The following is a 20,754-nucleotide window of genomic DNA, read 5'->3' as shown; positions in this document are numbered from 1 at the left end:
GTCGATTTCAGCTTAAAGCGAATTGGAAAATTGAGCCTAATTATCGTAGGTAATTGCTTCAATTCTCCACTTGACTTTGCCAGCGCAGATCTGTCCTGTGTGTTCAAAGAGACGCCCCCCTCTGTCCCGGAATATCGTGGTCACCTTTGAAAGGCGTTAGAGTAAAAGTACCATCGCACTGAAAGGCAATTGCATGTGCGAAGACGTGAAATTCACATAAAGGCCTAAATCAATAAAGAGATCATTTCTTGTAGCTTAAAATTAATTTATTTAACAAATATAGCTATAATATAAATGATAATAAAATTTCAAATATACAGTATATTACACACCATCCCTTCCAAAGGGATTCTTGACAGACACACAAACGTACTGTTAAATAAGAAACAGGATTTTTAAATTTTATTTTACAATTTCTTCTGATACCGGTGAGAGGGGTCCCTCCAACCTACCTTTGCAACACATCTGTGTGCCCCCCCTCCCCCCACCGAAAACAAACGTTCTGCTGTTGAAGTTCTCTGAACTTTTCCGAAGGAAGGACCTGGGGGCTGGCGGGGCGGTGGGGAGGCCCATCTCCCCTGGCATGTTCTCCTTCTCTCCAACTGTTCTTATTTCCAAAATCTTCAGGCGGGAGTATTTTTCCTGTGCTTTTCGCGCCGGGTGTCAGGGCAGGGGGCAGGGATACAGGACGCAGCCCCTGGTGCGCGTCCAACAGCTAACTCTGCTGAGGCCCCTTGGGAATTTTAACTTCTCTAACCCCAGTTTATCCATCTGTAACACAAAGGGTAGGTCTAGATTCTAGAAGAGTGGTAAGGGACCCTTCCAGCCACTTTGGGGGAGGGGATCAGACTTCGTGAGTGAACGCAGGGAGCGGCGGAGGATAAACCAGAGCAGTGGGGGGGGGGGGGTGGAAGGGGAGCTCGCTGGGTGGGGTGGGGGTGGGGGGCTCCTGCTGCTTTGCAGAAGACAGGGGCTGGAGGAATCGGCTGGAACCGCAGGTAGGGGACCCTGGGACCCTCTATGTCAGATGGTACATGCTGTAGCCCACATGGGCTGTGTAGAGTCCCACGGGCGCTACCGGCAGCGCGGCGCGCTGGAAGGGGCCAGAGGCACCGTAGAGCGAGGCGCCCGCCGCGGCCGCTACCGCCGCTGGGCCGCCGAGGGGGAAGGAGAGCCCGAAGGCCGCGGGTGGCAGCATGGGCTTGGCGGCCATCTTCAGCTTTTCCAGCTCGGCCTCCTGCAGTCTCTTGGCCTTGGCGCGGCGGTTCTGGAACCAGATCTTCACCTGCGTCTCGGTGAGGCTGAGCGAGCTGGAGAACTCGGCGCGCTCGGCGATGGACAGATACTGCTTCTGGCGGAACTTGCGCTCAAGCGCCAGCAGCTGCGCCGTGGTGAAGGGCGTCCTCGGCTTGCGGTTGGTCTTGTGCTTGCGCAGGGTGCAGGCCGGGGGGCTCAGCCGCCCTAGGGGGCCGAGAGAAAGGCAGTGGGTTAAGAAAGCGGCGCGGAAGTGTAATCTGCCCACAAAGCAGAAATAGTAGTCAACAGCAATACCGGCTATTCATTTGCGTGGGGCACCTCGCTGCCAAGCGCTGGGAGAGACACTTGGAAAAGATTTTCTCCAATTGCCACGCCCCGCGGGGTAGACGTTTCCGTCTACTTCTTGCAAACGAGGAAACAAAGATTCCGGGTGAAACACGCGCGTGTTCAAGGCCCGAACTTAAGTGGGAAGAGGTGGGATGCCTCCTGCTAGATGGCTGCTTGGGAGGGCCTTCGGCGGCGGGCCTCCTCCCACCGTCGCCCAGGCTGGGACCGTAGGTGTTAATAAGGTTGATGAAACAGGCAGAAAGGCCCTGCACCCAACCCAAGATCACATCTAGTTTTCTGCGTTGGGTGAACATGTATGTGTGCCCACCAAAGTGTTCAGCGCTAGGCTAGGCCCAGATCTCTTCCCCTTGGAACGGCGTGCTCCTACAGGGGTCTAAGGACAGTCTCAGGGGATGGCAGGCGAGCAGAGCCGGCTGTCAGGCGGTCAGAAGGTTGCACCGGCGGCCATATCTCAAATATACGAAGTGCCAAGGGGAGGGGGGCTGCATCTTCCGGTGGTCTCAGTTGTCTCTTGGGGCTCAGCCACCCCCAGTGCCTTGGCCCTCTGGTCACACACAAATGGGGGTGAGTGGGAGAGGGGTTGCAATGGCTTCTCCTCCAGCTGGGTCTCAGTCCACGGAGATGAACGGTGCCAAGCTTTTTCTTATGGCTTCAAAATATACCTCAAAGATGGGCGGTGAGCCAGCGCCCCGGCAGAGGGCTCCCGAAGGTACCAGTCGGAGTCCTCTGGGCCAGTGAACCCCTGCCACACAGGGCAGTTGTGGCCAGATAAAACGGAGAACACATTATTCCCAGGACAACGGGGATCTCAACGACTTTGGGGTCAGCGTGGAGGCCCTAACCGAATTCCCGAGTCCTGGAAAGGACGCTTTGCCTACCCAGCGGCTTCCCTCGGGGGAAAAATGAATTCAAGTACATAATGTTTCACCATGCGGGTTTTGCCGAAGTATGCATGTTTTTTCGTTTGTTTGTTTTTTTTTCCCTTAAATGAGCCTTTGGGCTCGCAGACCACCAGGATATGAGTCAAACGAAATCTTGTGTTAACATCCCCCCTTCTTCCCTGCTCCAGGCCATTGAGAGTCCGGGAAGCAGTTGGCCCCCGACTCGCTTTCCGCCGGGCCGCCCGAGGGGCGGGCGCCGAGGGAAACGTCAATCCCTTCGGTAGCGACAGCCTAGCCCGGGGCCACCTTCTCCAGCCTTTAGGCCCAGGGAGGGGCTGGCCTTTCAAAGACGTTTAATCCCCAGATAAAAATCATTCCTCAGCATCACGCCATTGAATTCGGGTTGCTATTATGCCGCGCAAAATAATCGGAGGAAACGAGGAAAACTTGGGAATTTCCCGTGCTCCTGAAATATCTCCGAGCGTGTTTGCTGGGCAGAGAAGCCGGGGGGCCGCGAGGCCTTGCAACGACCCCGAACGCGCCTATGGCGGCTGGAGTCCGCTCCAGTGGCCCTGTCGGGCGACGTCTGGGAGCTTCCCACCGCCACGGAGGGGACGCCTCCCACTAATTGACTTGGTGCCCCGCCCCCTCCGCTGGACCTGAGTGCCCCCTCCCACTAATTGAACCATCCACCGTGAGCACCAAGTATCTGTCTGAAATCTGAAGGGTTGGAAGGGGGAATTTTGCAAGAGGTTCAGAACCTCAGGGCAGAGAGGTACTTTAATGCGGGGGGGGGGGGGGGAGTCTTCTATGAGAAAGTGAAACTCTGAGCGCAGGGAAGATGTCCGCACCGCCTGGACCCATCCGTAGGGATAACGGCCAAATAACAGGGCATAGGGGCAGACAGGGAAGTGGGGACTCCCGGGGTCTTTTGATAGGAGCAGGAGAGGAGGGTGCCCAGACACCTTGCCCTGGAAGTTAACTGCACCCCCGCCACACACACACACACACACACGCGCCCAGCGTCGCCCGGCCAAGGCGAGGAGTCCGCGAAAGTGGACCCAGAGCTGGGCTTCAGCCAGGCCTCTACCCCTCTAGCTGACGCGAGTAGGGAGAGTGGCGAACCCCGGCCGCCCCGCCAACAGATCTGCAGCATGGGCTCCGGGTACCTGGCTGCAGGTACGCAGCTGCTGGAGACAGGCAGGCGCCGGCTCCAGGCCTGGCGCCCTCCCGCCCCGCACCCCCCGCCCGCCCCCCCCCCCCCCGCCGCCTGGGTTCTGGCTACTTACTGGCCGGGGGCGGGGAGAAGCGGGGGTTCTGCATCCACGGGGTCCTCTCGGGCTTCTCGGGGCTCTCGGCTTTGACGAGCGCATCTTCTGGCAGCTTGAGAAGTCCTCCCACCGAGAAATGGCCCAGCGGCCGCGGCGAAGACGGCGCGTCCGGGGCTCCCAGAGACCCCGGCCGGGCGCCCAGGGGCTGCGCGGAGCCGCCCGCCGCCTGTGCGCCCTCGGAGGCCACCAGGGCGCTCTCCTTGGCCCCGGGCTTCCTGTGGTCGGCCATGAGCGCCTCCACGCTGAAGGGCAGGAGTGAAGGGGACACTTTGGGCTTGGCCCCCTCCTCGTCTGCGCCCATGGCGGCCGCCGTGGCCGCGGTGGCGCTGGGGGCCTGGCTCCCGCCTCCCCCCGCCGGCTTGCCGAAGGCGGAGTCCTCCACTTTGACACCGAGTGGCAAAGAAGTCATGTCAGCAGCCGGGGCCATGCAGAGCCGGGCCCCCCCTCCAGCCGCAGCACGGGCCAGCCGCCGGGCATGGGCTTGGGGCGAGCTGGGAGCGCGGCCGGCCTTTGGGTGCGCCCGGGGCCCTGGCCGGGCGGGCCCTCGCGCGCGCGCCTCCCGCCCCTCCCCAGAAGGCCGGCTCCGGCGCTCGGGGCCTGGTTCCTCGCTGGCGCCGCCGCGCAGGCCGGGTTCCCGGGCGCACTCGCCGGCTCCGGGTCGGGCCGCAGCTCCCCAGAGAACTTGTTAATAAGGCGAGGCCGGCGCCGCGGCGACCAATCAGCGCGCGAGGGGGCGGGCCCGGCGCCTGCCATTGGGCCGCGCTCCTGCGGACGGGCCCCGAGGCGCACTGGGCCGCTGGGCGCGCGGGACGGGGCCGGGCCCCGGGAGGGCAGGGGAGGGGAGGGGAGGGGAGGGGGCGGCGGAGAAACTTTCTTCCGCGCTGCAGCCTGGGCCGCGCGTCTGTCTCCCGGTCGCCGCGGCTCTCTAGTTTTTCTGTCTTCCTGGGGGACTCTCCCTGCCCTCGTCCCTTCTCTTCTGCCCTCCCCTCTCTTCCCTTCCTTGATCGCCCCTCTCTCCCACGCCTCCCTTTTTCCTCTGCTCCTTTTCTGTTTCTATCAAGGCTTCTTTCACCTTTCCCTTTGGCGGCCAGCCGCTGTGTCTCTTTCTCTATCCCCCTCCGCTATCTGCCTCCAGTCTTCTCTCCCGCGATCATTGGCGATGAGTCATTTCAGACACACTTCTTTCACAGTTAAAAAAAAAAAAAATCTGGATGGTTATGTATTCTAGTAGAAAGAAAGATTAATTTCTTTAAAAAAAAAAACCAAACAAACCTCTATTTTCTTCCTCTGTTTCAATCTTCAAAACTTTACCTCTGAGTAGAAGTGGGCCTTTGTCTCTTTCTAGGCGCTGGACTGAAGTTTGCAGAAAGCGGCCACTCTCCTGTGGTGCTATAGACGCTAAGAATAAGAACACATGATATTATCCAGGGTCGTTAATCGATTTTCATTCATGATGTGTACTTTCCCCCCCGCTGTGAACTTCCCTGGGAGGATTACAACACCTATACCGGCGACCAGCTGGGGGAAGGAGCCGCCGGGTCCTTTTGATATAGAACTTATTGAAATAAAACCAGCAGAAACGTCAACAAAACACTGATCTGGCCTTAACGTGACCTCAACGCGTCCGCGGAAACAATAACACGTCCCTGTCTCTGGGTCGCGGATGATACCGGAGTGGGGAGGCACGTTTGTGGGAGGGGGTCAGCGGAGAAAGAGGACGCTTCCTGGGAAGGATCCTTGGTAGCTGGGCCGGAGAACTTTTATTTTGCCAGTTTCGGAGGAAACGTGATCTTTTTTTTCTGCTAAAAAAAATGGAGGAAAATGAGTTGAAAGCGTGGGGAGATATAAGATCCATGCAAAGTCGGGTTGGGGCTCAGCAGTTTTCTGCCCCTCCTCTTTATGGCCTCTTATCCCGGGGCCCAGGCCGGCGACCCCCGGGGAGCCAGCGGCGGTGATTGGCGGCTCACCGGGACCCGCCATTGATGACTGCGGGGTTCTAATCTCCAGGAAACACGAGGGGCTGCCGTGGCCATTTAGGGGTAATTATCCGAGCGCGGAGGGACAGCGAATTCCCTCGCCTTTTAACTGGGCGCAATAAAAGCTGTAGATTAGGGGCGTCCAGATTAAGGGAAATGAATTGCTACAGCGGGAACTTTATTACCCTGACGGCGTCCGGGGTCTGGCGGGAGGGGTCGGGCTGCGGACTCCAGGGTGATCGGCAGCCTCACCTCTGTCCATAGGCTCCAGAGATGTGTTCAGGTCTTGGGGGTTGGGGGGAGGGGTTCAGGAATACTCGCATCTGTGAAGTTTACGCCGCGTTTCCAGATTCCTTACTCGTCCGAGACTGCAACACAAGCATTAGGCAGGGTTTGGGGCCTCCAGCTCGCGTCGGGCCCAGCTAGAGGCGCGGTGCACCCACGCGGCCTGTCTTAAGCTCCCGGTACCCCGGGGCAGGGGTAGGACGAATAGCGTCCTGCCACCAGGCAGCGGAACCAAGGCCCAGGAGGTACGCCTGAGGATGCCGGGATCCAAGGCCAGCCTACGACCCATTTCAGAGCTGACCGAACTGACGCTCAGCAAGGCTGCAGGCCGAACAGTGGGCTAGCATCCCAGCCCGGATAGCGAACTTCTATGGCCTGCATTTTCAATTTAGCTGTGGCTGGAACGAACCCTACAGCCGAGCCGGAATCTCCCTCTGCACCGGGGTTAGACGGGGAGAGGGAACCGAGGCCCTTTGGCTCTTTAGGTCACCCTTTCGACAGATAGCTTGTCTTTGCCATGAGGCTTGCGCTGTTGCGCCGCCGTTGTCTCCCATCTCAAGAGTGTTGGACTCTCAGATCACTTTGCCAGTCTGATCTAAGAACTTCCTCCGTAGAAAAATGCTGAACAGTGAAATCAACTTCAGGGGAGTGGGACGGGGCGGGGGGGTGGGGGGGGGCTCTGGACCCTCTTGGAGTCCGCCAGCTAAGAACTTCAGCTTTAGGGCGGAGCAGGGGCTCGAACCCCGAGAGTGCAGCCGCGCGACGCGGAGGGGTCTCAGGGCCGTCCCCCGCGGCGGCGCAGCGAGGCCCGGCGCGGGCCCGGGGGCCCGGCCAGCCGGGCGGCGGGAGAAGGGCCGCATCGCTAATTGCGGGGATAAACAATCTGTCACGATCCCTCAGCGCGCCTAATAGGCAGACGAGGATGTTGTTTTTAGGCGCCAGCGGCGGCCGGATCAAAGGCAGCAGCCGGCGCAGGGGCCCTTGAAGTCGCGCCCCCCGCCTCCTGGGAGCAGACCGCCTGCGCCCGCAGCCCCCGGCCCTGCCGCCCGCCCCTAGGCATCCCGAGCCCGTCCGGAACCCCACGGTTTTTCGGTTCGGTGTGGGTTCTTGTCCGCTCTCGCCGGGCGCGGCGGGTTAGCTGGGGGCATGCGTGGCAAGGCGAAAAGTGTGTGTCTGGAGAGGGAAAGGTGTTCCGAGTAGACTGCGCGTGGAGCCGGTGCTCAGAATAGCTCTCGGCGCTTGCACCGACCTGCCTTTGAGGGTGGGGGCGCGGGGGGGGGGGGAGATGCCCCGGGTCTCAGAGAAGGGGGTTAGAGGAAAGGAAACGTCTCTGTGTCTCTCGGAGCTTGTGGAGCCCGCGGGAGGAGAGGCACAAGTTTTGGGGCGGCGAGGAGCTTTCTCTGCGTTTGTATTTGTCTGGGCCTTTCCGGATTTCCCGGTTGGTGGGTTTCTCGAGCTGACGGGGCCGGGGTGGGGGTGGGGGGGGCTGCGCCTGTTATCTCGCCGCCAGCACTACACCCCCCAGGCGCTTCCAGCCCGGCATTTCTCCGCGCGGCCGCAGCCGCCCAGAAAGCCGGGCTGTAATTCATGCCTGGCAAGGGCAGGGCTGGCCCGCAGCAGATAAAGCTCGGGGACTGGTGCTCCGCTCCCCTCCCCTCGCGCCTCGCTCCATCCTTCTCAGTCCGGACTCCCTGTCCCCCAACAAAGCACCTCGGCGCTTAGGATCCCAAAGACGGATTGATTGCCTAGCGTCCGACTCCCTGGGCAACTGAACTGGGGACGGGTTTGGTCTTCCCCCCCCCCCAAAAGCCCGTTTTGGGAGGGTGTGCGGCGGTGGAGGGGTGGTGGTGTTTTCAAACTCCCCCTTCGCAGGGAAAGGCTCGAGTTTAGAGGGATACCGTCTTGAAGAGCGCTGTCAGTGTCTGGGTATTGCGGCCGGGATTGGAAAAGCCTGCAGGCTGGCCCCTCACTCGGGCATTCGTTGTCGCCTCCGTCGGGTTTTTGTTTACGCCCCTCCCCCCCCCCCCCCCCCCGTGCAACGCATTTTGTGGCCTCGACCCAGGAATCCCGCGTGCATTTTAAAAAATGTGCAGCTCAGTGGGACCCCCGGCAATTAGCGAGCCCCAAACAGTCCTCTTTAATAGAATGAATGTGCTATGAAAACCGATTACCCGGAACGATTTATTTTGGTGGGAATTCACCAATCTCCAGGAGGGCGGCGGAGGGGGAGAGAGAGGAGGTATTTTGTCCTGAGGTGGGGAGGAGGGGGGGCGAGGTTGATGGGTAGACAGAAAGCACGACCTCGGGATCCCCCAATCTGCGGAGGGGGCTTCTCAAACCCGTGTCTCCTAAGTCTTTTGGCCTCCGTCGCCTAGAAGCGGACGGCGGGGAGTCAGAGGTTTGGGAAACTGTCTGGGAGTCCCTGATGGTATCCTTCGGGAGGATTTCACAGCTTTCCAGAGAAAAACTCAAGGAGAGCTGGGAACCCCGGTGAGTCTTCAGCCACTAGCTGAATATCCACAGCGCGCATCCAGATTAAAATGCTTTCTGCTTTCCCCGGACCTGGGCAGAGCTTATGCCTTTTAAGAGTTTAGGGGCCTTTCTTCAACGCGAAGTGGAAAAAAAAAAAAAAAAAAAAGAAAAGAAAAGAAAAAGAAAACTACTTGTAAAAATATTTTCTCCTTCTTGCTCATTCCTCTGCCTCAAGTGGGCCCAACTCGCCCAAGTGCCCTAGCGCGGTGGAGTCCGACTGCCCGCTTCTTTCCCGCTTCCCGCCCTTCCCCCACTTGCTTCTTTCCTCTGGCTCAGGCTGGGGCTTCCTTGTGTCTTTAAGTTCGGAAGCGGGTGAGGGGGCCTGGATCCGCGGGGGGGGGGGGGGGGGGGGAGAGGGGGCCCCCTTTCAAATGGCCCAAATTAATGTGATCGCGACATGAGGGTGCACTTGGGGAAGATGAAAGCGGGGGCCGGCCGGCTCCTCCTAGAGCTCTATAATTATAGATAATATATCCCATTTCAAAGCAATTAGACCGATCAGGCGTAACGAACCACTTTGCTGCCGACGAATAACAAAGGCGCACGGTTATTTAAGCCTGGAGATGTCAGGCAGACCCCGAGGCTCCAGGGGCCGACCATCCCGGCTCTGCCCACCCCGGGCCGAGGGAGGCTCGCCCGGCTCCCCGCCAGGCTCTGCCCCGCCGGCTGAGGGCCCCGTCTCAGTTCCGGCAAGGGCCCGGAGGGCCAGGGGATTGGAGGGAAGGAATGCGAAAAAGAACATTGACTTATATTGAGCAGGGTGTCAGGCCTGTCGTCAGAGGTTTTGCAAACTTTATCCGATTTAATCCCCTCTACCCGGGGAGATAGGCATTATTATAGGCTTTCTTCGCCTTCCACATGACAAAACAGAATCAGAGAGGTAAAGTGTCTTGCCCAGGGTCACACAGCTAGTTAGCGGTGGCGCCGGGATCCAGACGCGGGTGGGTCTGAACCCCCGAAATCCACTCCTTACACTGCAGGGAGCGGTCTCTCTCGCTGCGCTTTCAAGAGACGAAATGAATGCATTGAAATACCGCGGAGGCCGGCAGTTTTGGGTGGAACCGCCTTCGAGTCCCGCCCCCAATCCGCAAAATGGGTGTTGGGGGCAGCGCTCAGTACCCTTCCCTCCTGCTCCTCCCCTCCCCTTGCCCACCACCTACTTGAGAGTCTTGGAGACTGTCCAGTTTTTCTTATGAAAGTTACCAAATGCCGAGGATCTCAGGTCTCTCAGAGAAGAAAACAGGCGCGCGAACGGCGAGAGGCGTCACCAGCCGAAGGCTGAGGGCCAGTTTTTCTGAGCCTCGGTTTATTCACATTCAAAGTGGGTGCGCTGTGCCGCGGCTCGGATACCGTGAGCTCGCCCGCAGCTGCTCGCCGGGCCCACGGCTGGCTCCGCTCCGTGGCAGGTTCCCTGGCGCTGCGCGCACTTGGCATCGAGGGGGCTGGGGCCTTTCCTCTGGGCCTGCGGATTCCTCCCCTGCAGGAGAATGCAGGGTCGGGGAGGCCCGCCCTGCCTTTTCATCGAGGAAGGTCCGAGGTGCCTGTGTTGGCGGGGGACCTCGGGCTTCACCCCCCCCCCCGCACCGCACCCAGCGCGGCCACCCCGCGAAGGAGAGTGAGAGACGCAGACAGGGCGGGGAAGAGGCGGCCCAGTGATCGAGGGAGGCAGGAAGGCAGAGAAGCCCAGGCGAAAAGAAACTCAGGACACAGAGATGCTGACAGCCAGAGCCTCCCGCGATCCAGGCACTTGTGGCAGAAATGGGAAGCGAGTGTGGGGCGCCGAGGAGGTCCAGAGCCGCACTAGGAGAGAGACCAGAGGACGGGAGCCTAGGGAGTGACCCTGGAAGTGTGCCCCCCCCCCCCCACCTGCCAGGGGGGCAGCCTGAAGGACTTTGTGGGAAGCACCCCTTCTGTGAGGAGGGGTGGGGAATCAGGTTAGGGGGGCCTGCAGCCCCTCTCCCCACGATTCCCACCCCTTCCCTCTTTCTCTGCTCTCTCTCCCTCGGGTCCTGACTTCTGACATTCCTTCTCGGCGTCCTCCCTTTCTCCCCCTCTATCTCTCTGTCTCTCTCTCTTTCAGATGGGTCCCTCTCAGAAGCCCTGGTCTCTGATCTCTGTGCTTCTGTCTCTCCATGGCAGGGTCTCTTTTCTCCCCTGTCTGCCTGTCCCTTTCTCCGAGTCCCTCTCGCCTGCCCACTCTTCCTCCCCATCACCATTCAGTTAGAACTACTGTCCTCAAGCCACTCAGAAGCTAATGCGACTCCGGTCGGTTTTGTCTGCAGATAGCGTCCGATTTCTGGAGCGGCCATTCCCACCTTCGAGAGCAGGGGGAAGTGTCCCTCCCCGCCCTGTCTCCTGCCTCTCCTGCCAATAACTGGAGCTAGTAACTTCTAGCCTCAGTTTCCACATCTGGGCTGTGAACTGCACAGTATACCCTCTGCCTGGGGTCATGGGGAGGATAGGAAAGGGGTGTGGCCCAGGTCCTGCCCTGCGGAGAGGCCATTGGCTCTGGATCTGGACCCGCCTGGGACACCTAGGCCCCACCCCACCTGGCTTGTCCCTCCTGCCTGGGATGCCCCCTGGAAAGTTCTCAGAGGGAAAAGACTCCCCCTCCCCCCGCCCAGAATTTCGATCCTCTGACACTTTCTATACACTGAACCTCAACCATCCAGAAAAGACAGCGGCTGGCCTATGCCCTACACACCCCTCCCTCCCTTCAGGCCTCCAAGGTCTTGAAGCCTCCCTGTGACCTTCAACCTGGAAGGCAGAGTCCAGGAACCCTCCAGCATGCAGTAAGGGGTCAATCCGTGTGCAGTGGAGCAGCCGTGGGGCCTAGAGAGGGAAACTGAGGCTGAGACGGACAGAAATGGCACTAAAATACAGGTTCCCCAACCAACCCTAACCCAGTGCTCATCCTTCCCCGGCTCCCAGGAAGGTCAAGAAACCTGGGTGTCCCCTCTGGGACCAGTGGCTTGCACCTTGCGAGGACTCCGGTGTGAGAGTAGGAAGCGCAGTGCCCCCTGGCGCACGCTGGCCCCGATAAGTTCAGGGAGCGTCTGGCCTGCGTCTCCGGTGAGGCTGGGGACACCGGCTCGGAGTCTGGAGGCAGGGTTCGGTTATTCCTGGAGCTGGGGGAGGGGACGGTGGATGCTGGAGCGAACCCACCCGCACTGAGCAGAGATTATGTGCTAGGTGTTTCCAACGCATCACCACAATTAACTTCTCACAACAGTCCCCGGGGTGGGCATCCCATTTTCCAGATGAGAAAACTGAGATGCAGCAAGTTGAAGTCGCGTGCTTCGGGCCGCGCAGCTGGGCCGCCCCGGCCACCAGAACGGGAACCAGCGGGCGCTAGGGCGCGGTTTCCGCCGCGCCACGCGTGCAGGGAAGAGCGGGAATCTTTGGTGTCCCCCTCCCGGCCCCTGGCACGGGGTAGGCGGGCCGTGAAGGTCGCACATGCCGGAGAATTTGATTCAGTTCCGCTTTCCTCCACCTCCAGCGGGTTTGGCGCCCGCGATTGCCCAGGCCCTGCAGTGGTCTCGAGACCCGCAGATTCTGGGCGCTCCCGGAGGGGGCGGGGCCACGACTCCTGCAAAGCCACGCCCCTCCGGATCCGGGGATCCCGGCCCCGCCTGCCAGGGACCCAGGCGAATGACACAGCGCCTGCCTGAACCCCAGGTGCTACATCCGTGGAATGGACCCCGCTTTGCGATGCTCCCTGAGACTGTTTGAAAAGGATCAGAGTCCAGGGAAACTGGAAAACGGAGGCGCTAAACGCCAGGATGGGGAATAAGTCCTGCTATTGGTAATAGTTGAGGCCTCTTGGCAATTACTATCGCCAGGCACTGTTCTGAGCTCGTAAGTAGCTTGATGCTTTTAATCCTGGCAGCAAGTCCCTTTTTATCCCTGGTTACATGCGGGGAAACTGGAGTTAAATAGTTCCAACCAACATAAAAACAGGAAGTGTTCTAAGATTTCTCCCGGCACCCCAGGGGATTTTGCAGTGCGCCCCACGGCCCCGACGTACCCCGGGTTGGAGACCCCTGCCCTGGACTCCCCGACAGGAGAAGGGCAGAGAAGGGTGCAAAGCCTTGCCCGTCCACGGGGTGCTTCCGGCGGCCCCTCTTCTGATCCCCGTGCGTGGGCATCAGTCTGGCTCCCCAGAGCAAGCTTGTGGGGGCCTCCGCGGCCAGCACAGGGGCTCGACTTCAAGAGGGGACACTTGACAGGAGAGGTGAATGGATGACCAGCAGGTGACAGCAAGCTTTCAGCACCAGCCAGACTCCCAGCCCAGAGCACCCCACATCGGGCCAGCTGCACTGGGGCAAGGGGGGAGGGCCAGAGGGCTGGACCTTGGGGTCAAGGGTAAAGACAGTTCATCCTAGTGCTGACCAAATAGTTCTTGAACGACGTTTCTAAGAGAACACTGAAGTCACTCCTCCGTTGCTGGTTCTGCTGCCTTTAAATCTCCTTTGACCTTGACGGGGAGTTCTAGCTGCCTCCTCCTCTGAAGATAGGCAACCGAGGTCCAGAGGGGTCACACGTCGCGCTTGGTGTCACTCAGAAAGGCCTGCGTGGACTCCAGGCCCCACCCTTCTCCCAAGGATGAATTTCCCTCCCCGGGCCTTTCTGGGGAATAGAATTCTTCTCCCAACAGCCTCCTCCCCAACTTTGCAGGCAGGAGTGAGCAAACTCTCCTACGGCACCTCCCCAGCCGGTGGCGCCCCCAACCCCCTTGGCCGTCTCCTTTCCCGGCCAGGGGTGCACGACAGCCCCACCTGAAGGGGACCCTTCCCATCCCTGGGGAGACCTCCTATCTGATGGAAAGGTGGGCCCCTGGCCGCAGCCCAATTAAGTGAAAATAGATCCGGCCTTATCAGGTTCAGGGGTAGTCCTTGGCGGTGGTCCCGTGGCGGCCCCGGAGGGTCGCTGTCTGTTTGATTTTCCTGCTCAGACACACTTGTTTAAACAGACCCCTCAGGGCCTCCAGTAACCTGAGCCAGCCAGGAGCGTGATTGCCAGGTAAGGGGAGGCCGGCTCGGATTGGGGGGAGGGGCGGGGAGGCGGGGGTGGGGGTGGGAGGTGGGGAGAGAAGCGGAGGAGGCCACCCTTAGACCCTGGAGGACTCTCCTCCACAGGGTGTTCCCTGCGGAGTTGCTCACCCTCTCCAGCCTCCCTTTCTCCTTAAAGGTGAGGATTCGTTGAGTAAGAGCCCCTCTTAAGCGTTTGGAGCTGCTCCTAACACAGCCGAGGGCTGGATGTGAGAGTCCAGGCTGTTCCCTGCCATCACAGTGTACCTTGGCCCTGGGCCGTGCTCTGTGCCCTTTTAAGTAGACGAGGGAGCCGGGTCCAGAGAGGTCCAGTGACATAGATGGGCCAGTGTCTGGAGACAGCATCCCAAACCAGCCCGGTGACCCCAAAGCGGTGTCCTCTGGGCCCCACCACACCCTGAGCATGACTCCTAGCTCAGGCTCAGGGCCCCGCACCTGCACCCGCGCAGTGTAGAGAGGGGCGCAACCCAGTGGAGGCGGGGCTGTGGAGCCACCAACCCCTTCAGCAGGGCCTGTGGGGTCCCTCCTGATCTGTGCCCTCCTTCTCCCCACATCTCCCCTCCCCCCTCGCCCCTTCCCTGGAACCTGCCACGCTCCTACAGCCTCTCCGGGCTCCTCCGGGCTGTCCAAGCACTCCTGCCTCCTCTGCGGATGCGTGGGAGGCTGTTCCCTCTGCCTCCTATTCTTTTCCCTCAGACACCCGCGTGGCTCCGTCCCTCCCTTCCTCCCTGGTCCAGTCTCCCTTCCTCCCTGGTCCAGTCTTCCTCGACCACATTCTCGAAGGCACAAAACTCTCCCCCAGGCAACCACTCCCTCTACCCTTATTTTTCTCCATAGCACACGTTGCCATTCAACGTCTTATTATGCCCCTTTACCTGTTCGTTCTCTGTCTCCCCGCCTTCAAATTCAGCCCCGCCAGGGCAAACGCTTGGTTGGCTCAGGGCTCTCTCTTTAGCACCAAGCACGGAGCACATAGCAGGTGCTCAGGAAATGTTTTTGAATGACTGAATCCATCTCCCACGTACTCTCCGTAACGTTAGGAAAGTTGCTGACCTCCTCGTGGCTCAGTTTTCTCCTCTGTAAAATGGGCCTCGTGAGCCCGCTCACCTTATGTCATGAGGAGCAAACAGGAGAAAGCATGTGAAGTGCTTGCCACGGTGCTGGGTCCTCAGAAAGTCTGCAATAAAACTTGTTTTCTCACTAGAAGAGGTCATGGGGCTTTCCAGAAGAGCCCTGTCCTGGCAGGGAGTGATGTCACAAGAACAGCCCTGGTGACAGATTTTTAGAGCACATCTCAGAAGATACAGCCACTTTCTATGTCAAACTCTATCTGAGCCTTGCAGTGACTGTGAGCTGACCGGGAGATGTTTGAATCTGATTTTCTAGATGGAAGGCCAAGGCCCAGAGAAGTCAAGACACTTGTCCAGGTGCTGCACAGCTCCTGGGGAGCTCTTTCACTTTCCCAAGACAACTCTCCTGGCCCTGCCCCAAACCCCCATCCAGAGGCCGGCAGCCTGTGGGCCACTATCCTTGGACCAGCCAGGTGGAGGACGATGAACCAGATCCAGAGAGAACAGCGAGCACAGAGGCAGGGGGGGTGGGGAGGGGGCAGGCTGTACAGGGTGTGTGCGCCAGGGAGGTGACCCCAAGGGTCTGTAGGAGCCCTGCCTGCCTTCCGGTATTCCCAGACACCCTGCACTTTTGGTCAGAGGGCAGTATGGGACAGTTCGGGGCTCCTATGGACTCCTTTTCGCCAGCAATAACAGTCATTACAGCTGCCTTCTCAAGCCCTCATTATCCTGTGTTTACAACCCTTCCAGAAAAACAGAAGCCCGCCCAGCACACCCCTCCCCGCGTCACAGGCAGGGGCCTTAGTTCTGCTTTCTGACTACAGACAGAATAACCCTCCCTGAGACCCTCCTGGGGCTGGGTATGCTGTGAAGTCTCCATCCTGAAGGGCAAGAATTCTTTGGGCTGACGTTGAGACTTTACCCTCACGATGCAAAGAAGGCAGTGATGTTGCCTCTGCCTTAAGCACTTTAATCATTTAAAAAAAATGTTTTTTTACATTCATTTATTTTTGAGAGACAGAGAGGGACAGCGTGAGCAGGGGAGGGGCAGAGAGAGAGGGAGACACAGAATCCGAAGCAGGCTCCAGGCTCTGAGCTGTCAGCACAGAACCCGATGTGGGGCTCGAACGCACAAACCGTGAGATCGTGACCTGAGCTGAAGTCGGACACTTAACCGACTGAGCCACCCAGGCACCCCTTTAATCATTTTAAAGAATGCGTCCAACAACACTTAAACCCAGGCACCATTAACCCATTGAACAGATGAGAAAACAGAGGCACTGGGAAGCTGTGGTCCGAGGCAAGGCACTTAGTGGACTATGCTTCTGACCTCAGACACGAGGAGAATGTTAGTGGCGCCATGATCGCCACCACGAAGCTTGTACAGGCTGGTCATTCACACCGTCTCATTGAATCTCTCCTGGCCACGCGGGATCTGCCCTGTGCTCTCCATGCCAGGGCTGGCCAAAATCACGAAGGTGACGCGTAACTGGCCCAAGGTCACTCAGCCGCTGGAGGGTCCAGGGGAGGATCTGAACCTTGCAAGGGAGGCTCCTCAAAGAGGAAGTTGACACTTTGGGCAGAAGATCAGGGAAGGCTCGTGCAGGAAAAAAAAAAAAAAAAAAAAGCCGAAAGGAAACAAATGTTTTTTGGCAGGAAAAGCCCCCTGTGATTGCTGCCTCTCCACATGTGCGTGGACATCAAAGGTGGGGACCATAGGTCGCTCTACTCAGCTGGTGCGTCTGGGGCAGAATTGGTCTCCAATACCAAGCCAGCACTGGCTTTTGGCTAGGGAGGGAGCCAGATGAAAGGGAGAGCAGGGGGAGGGAGGGGAGAGCAGAGGAGGAAACGAGGGTGCATCAAAGGGCCCTTCCTCCTGCTTTGCCAGGTTTGCTGTCCATGTGCAAGGCCCGGGGTGGGATGGGGGTCTTCAAAGAGGAGCCTTCGAGGATCTCAGCCATCCTCTCCGGGACGCCAGCGCGTTCCCGAGCAGAGACCCAGGGCTTCCGATGGGAATCGGAAAACAATAGAAAAATCTGCCACGGGATGCCGGGAAACAGGTAACCCGCCAACTCTGCTGACCCTTAGACTTGATGCCATTTCTCTTCACCTCCGACCTGCGAGGTGGCATCGTGGTCCCCATTTCTGGAAGATGGGCTCAGTAGTGACCTGTTGAGAGCCACTCAGTAGAGCGGCCTCCCCACTGTCCATGAGGGTGCATGCGACTCCGGGAGGTTTAGCCCCACCACGTGGGACTCGGAATGGAGGCTGTCCTATTAGGACACGTGTTCATCTCCGAAGCCAGCAGAGCCTTAAAACCAAAATACGTCTTCTCAGAGTTCAAGAGGCTCGACTTCCAAGATCAAGGTGTCCGCGGTACTGTGCTTTCTCTGGGTAAAGTCTTTCCTCGTCTGATCCTGGCTTCAGCGGTGGCCGGTGACCCTCGGTGTCCGTTCGCTTGTGTCTGCATCGTTCCAGTCTCTGCCCTGGTCTCCTCTGGTCTGTATGTGTTCACGCCATCTTCCCTCTGCGTGTGTCCAAAATTCTCTCTTTTTATCAGGATACCAGTCATATCGGGTTAAGGTCCCACCTGACTCGTGTATGACCTCGTCTTGACTTCTGCAAAGATGCTCTTTCCAAATAAGGTCCCACTTGCTGGCATGGGAGAGAGCGGGACAGTTAGGACTTGGACATACCTTTGGAGGGGGGGACAAAATGCAACCCACAACAGAACCCCTTTTCTCCCAGGGAGCTCTGTGGTGCTGCCGGCCCCCAGAGCAACCAGCTCAGAGCAGAATAATACTAGCAATAAACAGCTCCCAGGACCCACAGGTCCTTGAGATGACACAGCATCATCACCAGCTCTTGCAAAGCCGTCGCATGGTTTTGTGCGGTCGCTGGACGGGAATCCTTACGCCCGTTTTACAGATGAGGACACTTAGGTTTAGGAGGGTTCAGTAGCATAGTATCTGACTCTGAAACCAGGGTTGGGGTGGGCAGGTGAGGGTTAAGGCTGAGGCAGGGCAGGTGGGCTGGGTCCAGGCCCTGCTGACTCACTGGGCATTAATACTGCTGCTTGCTGTGGGCACCGTCAGTTTCCTGGGAGCTGATTAAGATGTCACAGAGGATTATGATGTCAGGTGCAAGAATCACTCTCCAGGAGGGGTGACTGCTGGGCCGGGAGGGAGGTTACCCTAGCAACGGAGACGGGACATCCGTGCCGAGCAGCGGCACAGGGTGGTGGGAAGGACATGGGGCTCAGGGTCACCCTGTCCTGGGTGTGAATTCTGACGCCCTCGGCTCCACAGCTGGGTCACCTTGGGGAAAGCAGCTCACCTTCCTGAACTTCCTGTTCCTCATGTACAAGATGGAGGAGAATATTCCATCCGGTGAGGATCACTGGGAGCAACCAAAGAAAATCCCCCGGCCTCTACAAGCCTGTGCCAAATGGTGGTCCCCAGGGAGCCCGGGCGGGCATTAGCTCCAGAGTTGGGGCTCAGGTGTGGGCAGGCTTGCCAGAGGTGGCAATGGTCATTTCTGGGAAGAAATGGTCCCAAGCCACCTTGCTGCCAAGAGCGGGGGCCGCTTAGAAGCAGCATCACCTGGAGCCAAGGAGCCCTTCAGCGGCCCCCTTTGTGTCAGGAGATTAGCCACTCTTCCCGTAGGTCCCCTGAACTCTGCTCAGATAGTGCCGGCCACAACACACATTCACTGCCTGCTCACTTGTGTCTTTCCCTACTTAGCCACAAAGCGTCTTCACATCCCTGGAACCCAGCATGATGCCAGATAAATGTTTGACTAAATGAGGGGAAAATGAGAGTGTTTCCTCAACTTCCCCCTTTATGCCTCAGAACAAATTTCTCTATCTTTGGGGAAGAAATATTCTTCCTCCTCTGCAAAGCTGCTCCACCTCAGTGCCCTTAATTCTAATCCTCTTATTTTTCCAAGTACTGACTTTCATTTATCTACCCACCCACTCCGCCATCTGCCCACCCAGCTATTCGGTCACCTATCCTTCCACCACCCACCACCCATCCATCCATCCGTCCATCCAGGTATCCATCATCCATCCATTCATGTATCCATGTATCCATCCATCCACCCATCCAACACCCGCCTATTCATCCATCCATCATCCATCATCCATCCATTCACCCACCACTCCATCCATCCACTTATTCACCTACCTATCCATCATCCATCCATCCATCCATCCACCCATCCATCCATCTACCCATTCACCCACCCATCTGTCATCCATCCACCCATCATCCATCCATCCTTCCATGCATCCACCCATCCACCCATCCACCCAATCCATCCATCCATCCATCCATCCATCCATCCTTCCACCCACCCCATCCACCCAATCCATCCATCCATCCATCCATCCATCCTTCCACCCACCCCATCCACCTAATCCATCCATCCATCCTTCCATGCATCCACCCATCCTTCCATCCACTCACCCCATCCACCCCATCCATCCATCTACTCATCCATTCATCCATCCACCCATGACTTTTATTAACTCACCCACCCATCCATCTATCCATCCCTCCACCTACTCACCTCCCACCCATCCACATTTCCATCTGTCCATCTACCTATTCACCTACCTGTTTACCCACACTCACCCACCCATCCATCCATCCATCAGGGCAGTAGACATGTGAGCACCTGGCTCTTAACCACCATGTCCTGTGCTAGTTCTGAGGGGCCCACAGGGTCAAGTCAGACTGAAACCCTGCATCTAAGGAATTCTCAGTCTTGTAGGGGTGAGAAAACATGCAAATGGCTGTGATGCACAAAGGTGAGTGAAGAGAAGGAAAGACCAGGAAGTGGAGCCTACAGAGGAAAGAAAAGAAGTGTTATACTTGGGAACCAAGGAAGGCTCCTGGGAGAAGCAGGAACAGAAGGGGGCCCTTCTTAGAGGAGGCGAATTAGGGCAGGGTGAGCAAAGAGGCAGTTGGGGAGCAACTCACTTTTTCAGGGCCCTCACCACATGCTGATGTCTCCTCCCCTTTGAGGAGCTCTCACACAGGCTCAGAGAGGTTAAATAACTTCCTCCAAGTCACCCAGCCTGTAACTGATAGAGCCCATTTGAGCTCAGATTTCAGCTTCTCAGAGAGGTCTTGGTATGGCTCTCACTGCCTGTTTTCCATCACACCTTGCCCTGCTGTGTCTGTTGTCTCTCTCCCCCACTGGAGGGCCAGCTCCATGAGGGCAGGGACCCTGCTCGGTCCCCAGGGCCTGGAGCCCAGTGAGTGCACGCAGACATCTTTCCTGAGATGCCGTAGATGCACCAGTGCCCGACCTCCTGCCCACTCTCTCTAGTCCTTTTCTCTCGGGGAGCCTCAGTGCTCGGCTGCCTTCTGACTGTGACCAGTGGGGCCTGGGAGGTGCCGGGGGCCCACCAGCCAAACACGGACCGTTCAGGCCTCAGCGATTCCTGGCCACGGCCGGCATCCCTGCTGCACATTTCTGATCATCTTAGGAGACGTGCACTGGGCACGCAGATAATTGAAAAGATTACTCCACGATGGGACTCGTGGACTGTTGATTTATGGTGCATCGTCCCTACCTCAGGGGTTTTATTACAAATTGAAGGATGGCTTCCCAACTTGGGCCTCGTGTCTGCATTTAACCTCCACCAGTCATGCAGACCTGCGTTGGCTCCCAGGGTGTCTGCAAAGTCACTGTGCAGTGACTAGGGCTCAGAGCCCTAGATGGGACTCCCTCCCTTCCCCTTCCGTCCCCCTCCCTCCGTGTGCATCCCCCCTCTCCTTCTTCTGTGCTGGGGGAGCTGAGTGAGGCGGTTGGTGGGGTGGAGGAGGGCTTCCCTGAGAAGGTGGAGGATGTGTAAGCATCAGGAAGGCGTCTCCACCTTGGAAGTTCAGCTGTCCTGCGGGACCCAGCTCAGAGTCTCTCTTCTGGTGAGGCCCTCCTTCATGCTCCTCTTCCCCATCTGGGAGCTGTCACTTTTCTAGGTGTTTCCAGAGTTCTTGGCTGACCCTCCGTTC

General features: G+C 58.3%; 1 protein-coding gene across 1 annotated transcript; it reads right to left on the bottom strand.

Annotated features, from left to right (window-relative positions):
- Positions 1-244: 244 nt before the first annotated feature.
- On the bottom strand, positions 245-4,472 carry MSX1 (msh homeobox 1). The gene is made up of 2 exons (XM_058723109.1): positions 3,776-4,472; positions 245-1,461 (listed from the first exon to the last, which is right to left on the bottom strand). The coding sequence occupies exons 1-2, from the start codon at positions 4,242-4,244 to the stop codon at positions 1,019-1,021; spliced, it is 912 nt and encodes a 303-aa protein (XP_058579092.1). The 5' UTR covers positions 4,245-4,472; the 3' UTR covers positions 245-1,018.
- Between the last annotated feature and the right edge of the window lie 16,282 nt (positions 4,473-20,754).

Source organism: Neofelis nebulosa, chromosome 3 (assembly GCF_028018385.1).
Source record: "Neofelis nebulosa isolate mNeoNeb1 chromosome 3, mNeoNeb1.pri, whole genome shotgun sequence".
Classification (NCBI taxonomy): Eukaryota; Metazoa; Chordata; class Mammalia; order Carnivora; family Felidae; genus Neofelis; species Neofelis nebulosa.
This window is presented reverse-complemented; position numbering and strand designations above follow the sequence as displayed.

Excerpts from the sequence above, each read along its gene's own strand:
- MSX1 (XM_058723109.1), bottom strand. The coding sequence starts at position 4,244 with ATGGCCCCGGCTGCTGACATGACTTCTTTGCCACTCGGTGTCAAAGTG. Across the intron at positions 1,462-3,775 it reads CTTCTCCCCGCCCCCGGCCA|GGCGGCTGAGCCCCCCGGCC; the intron begins GTAAGTAGCCAG and ends TCGGCCCCCTAG.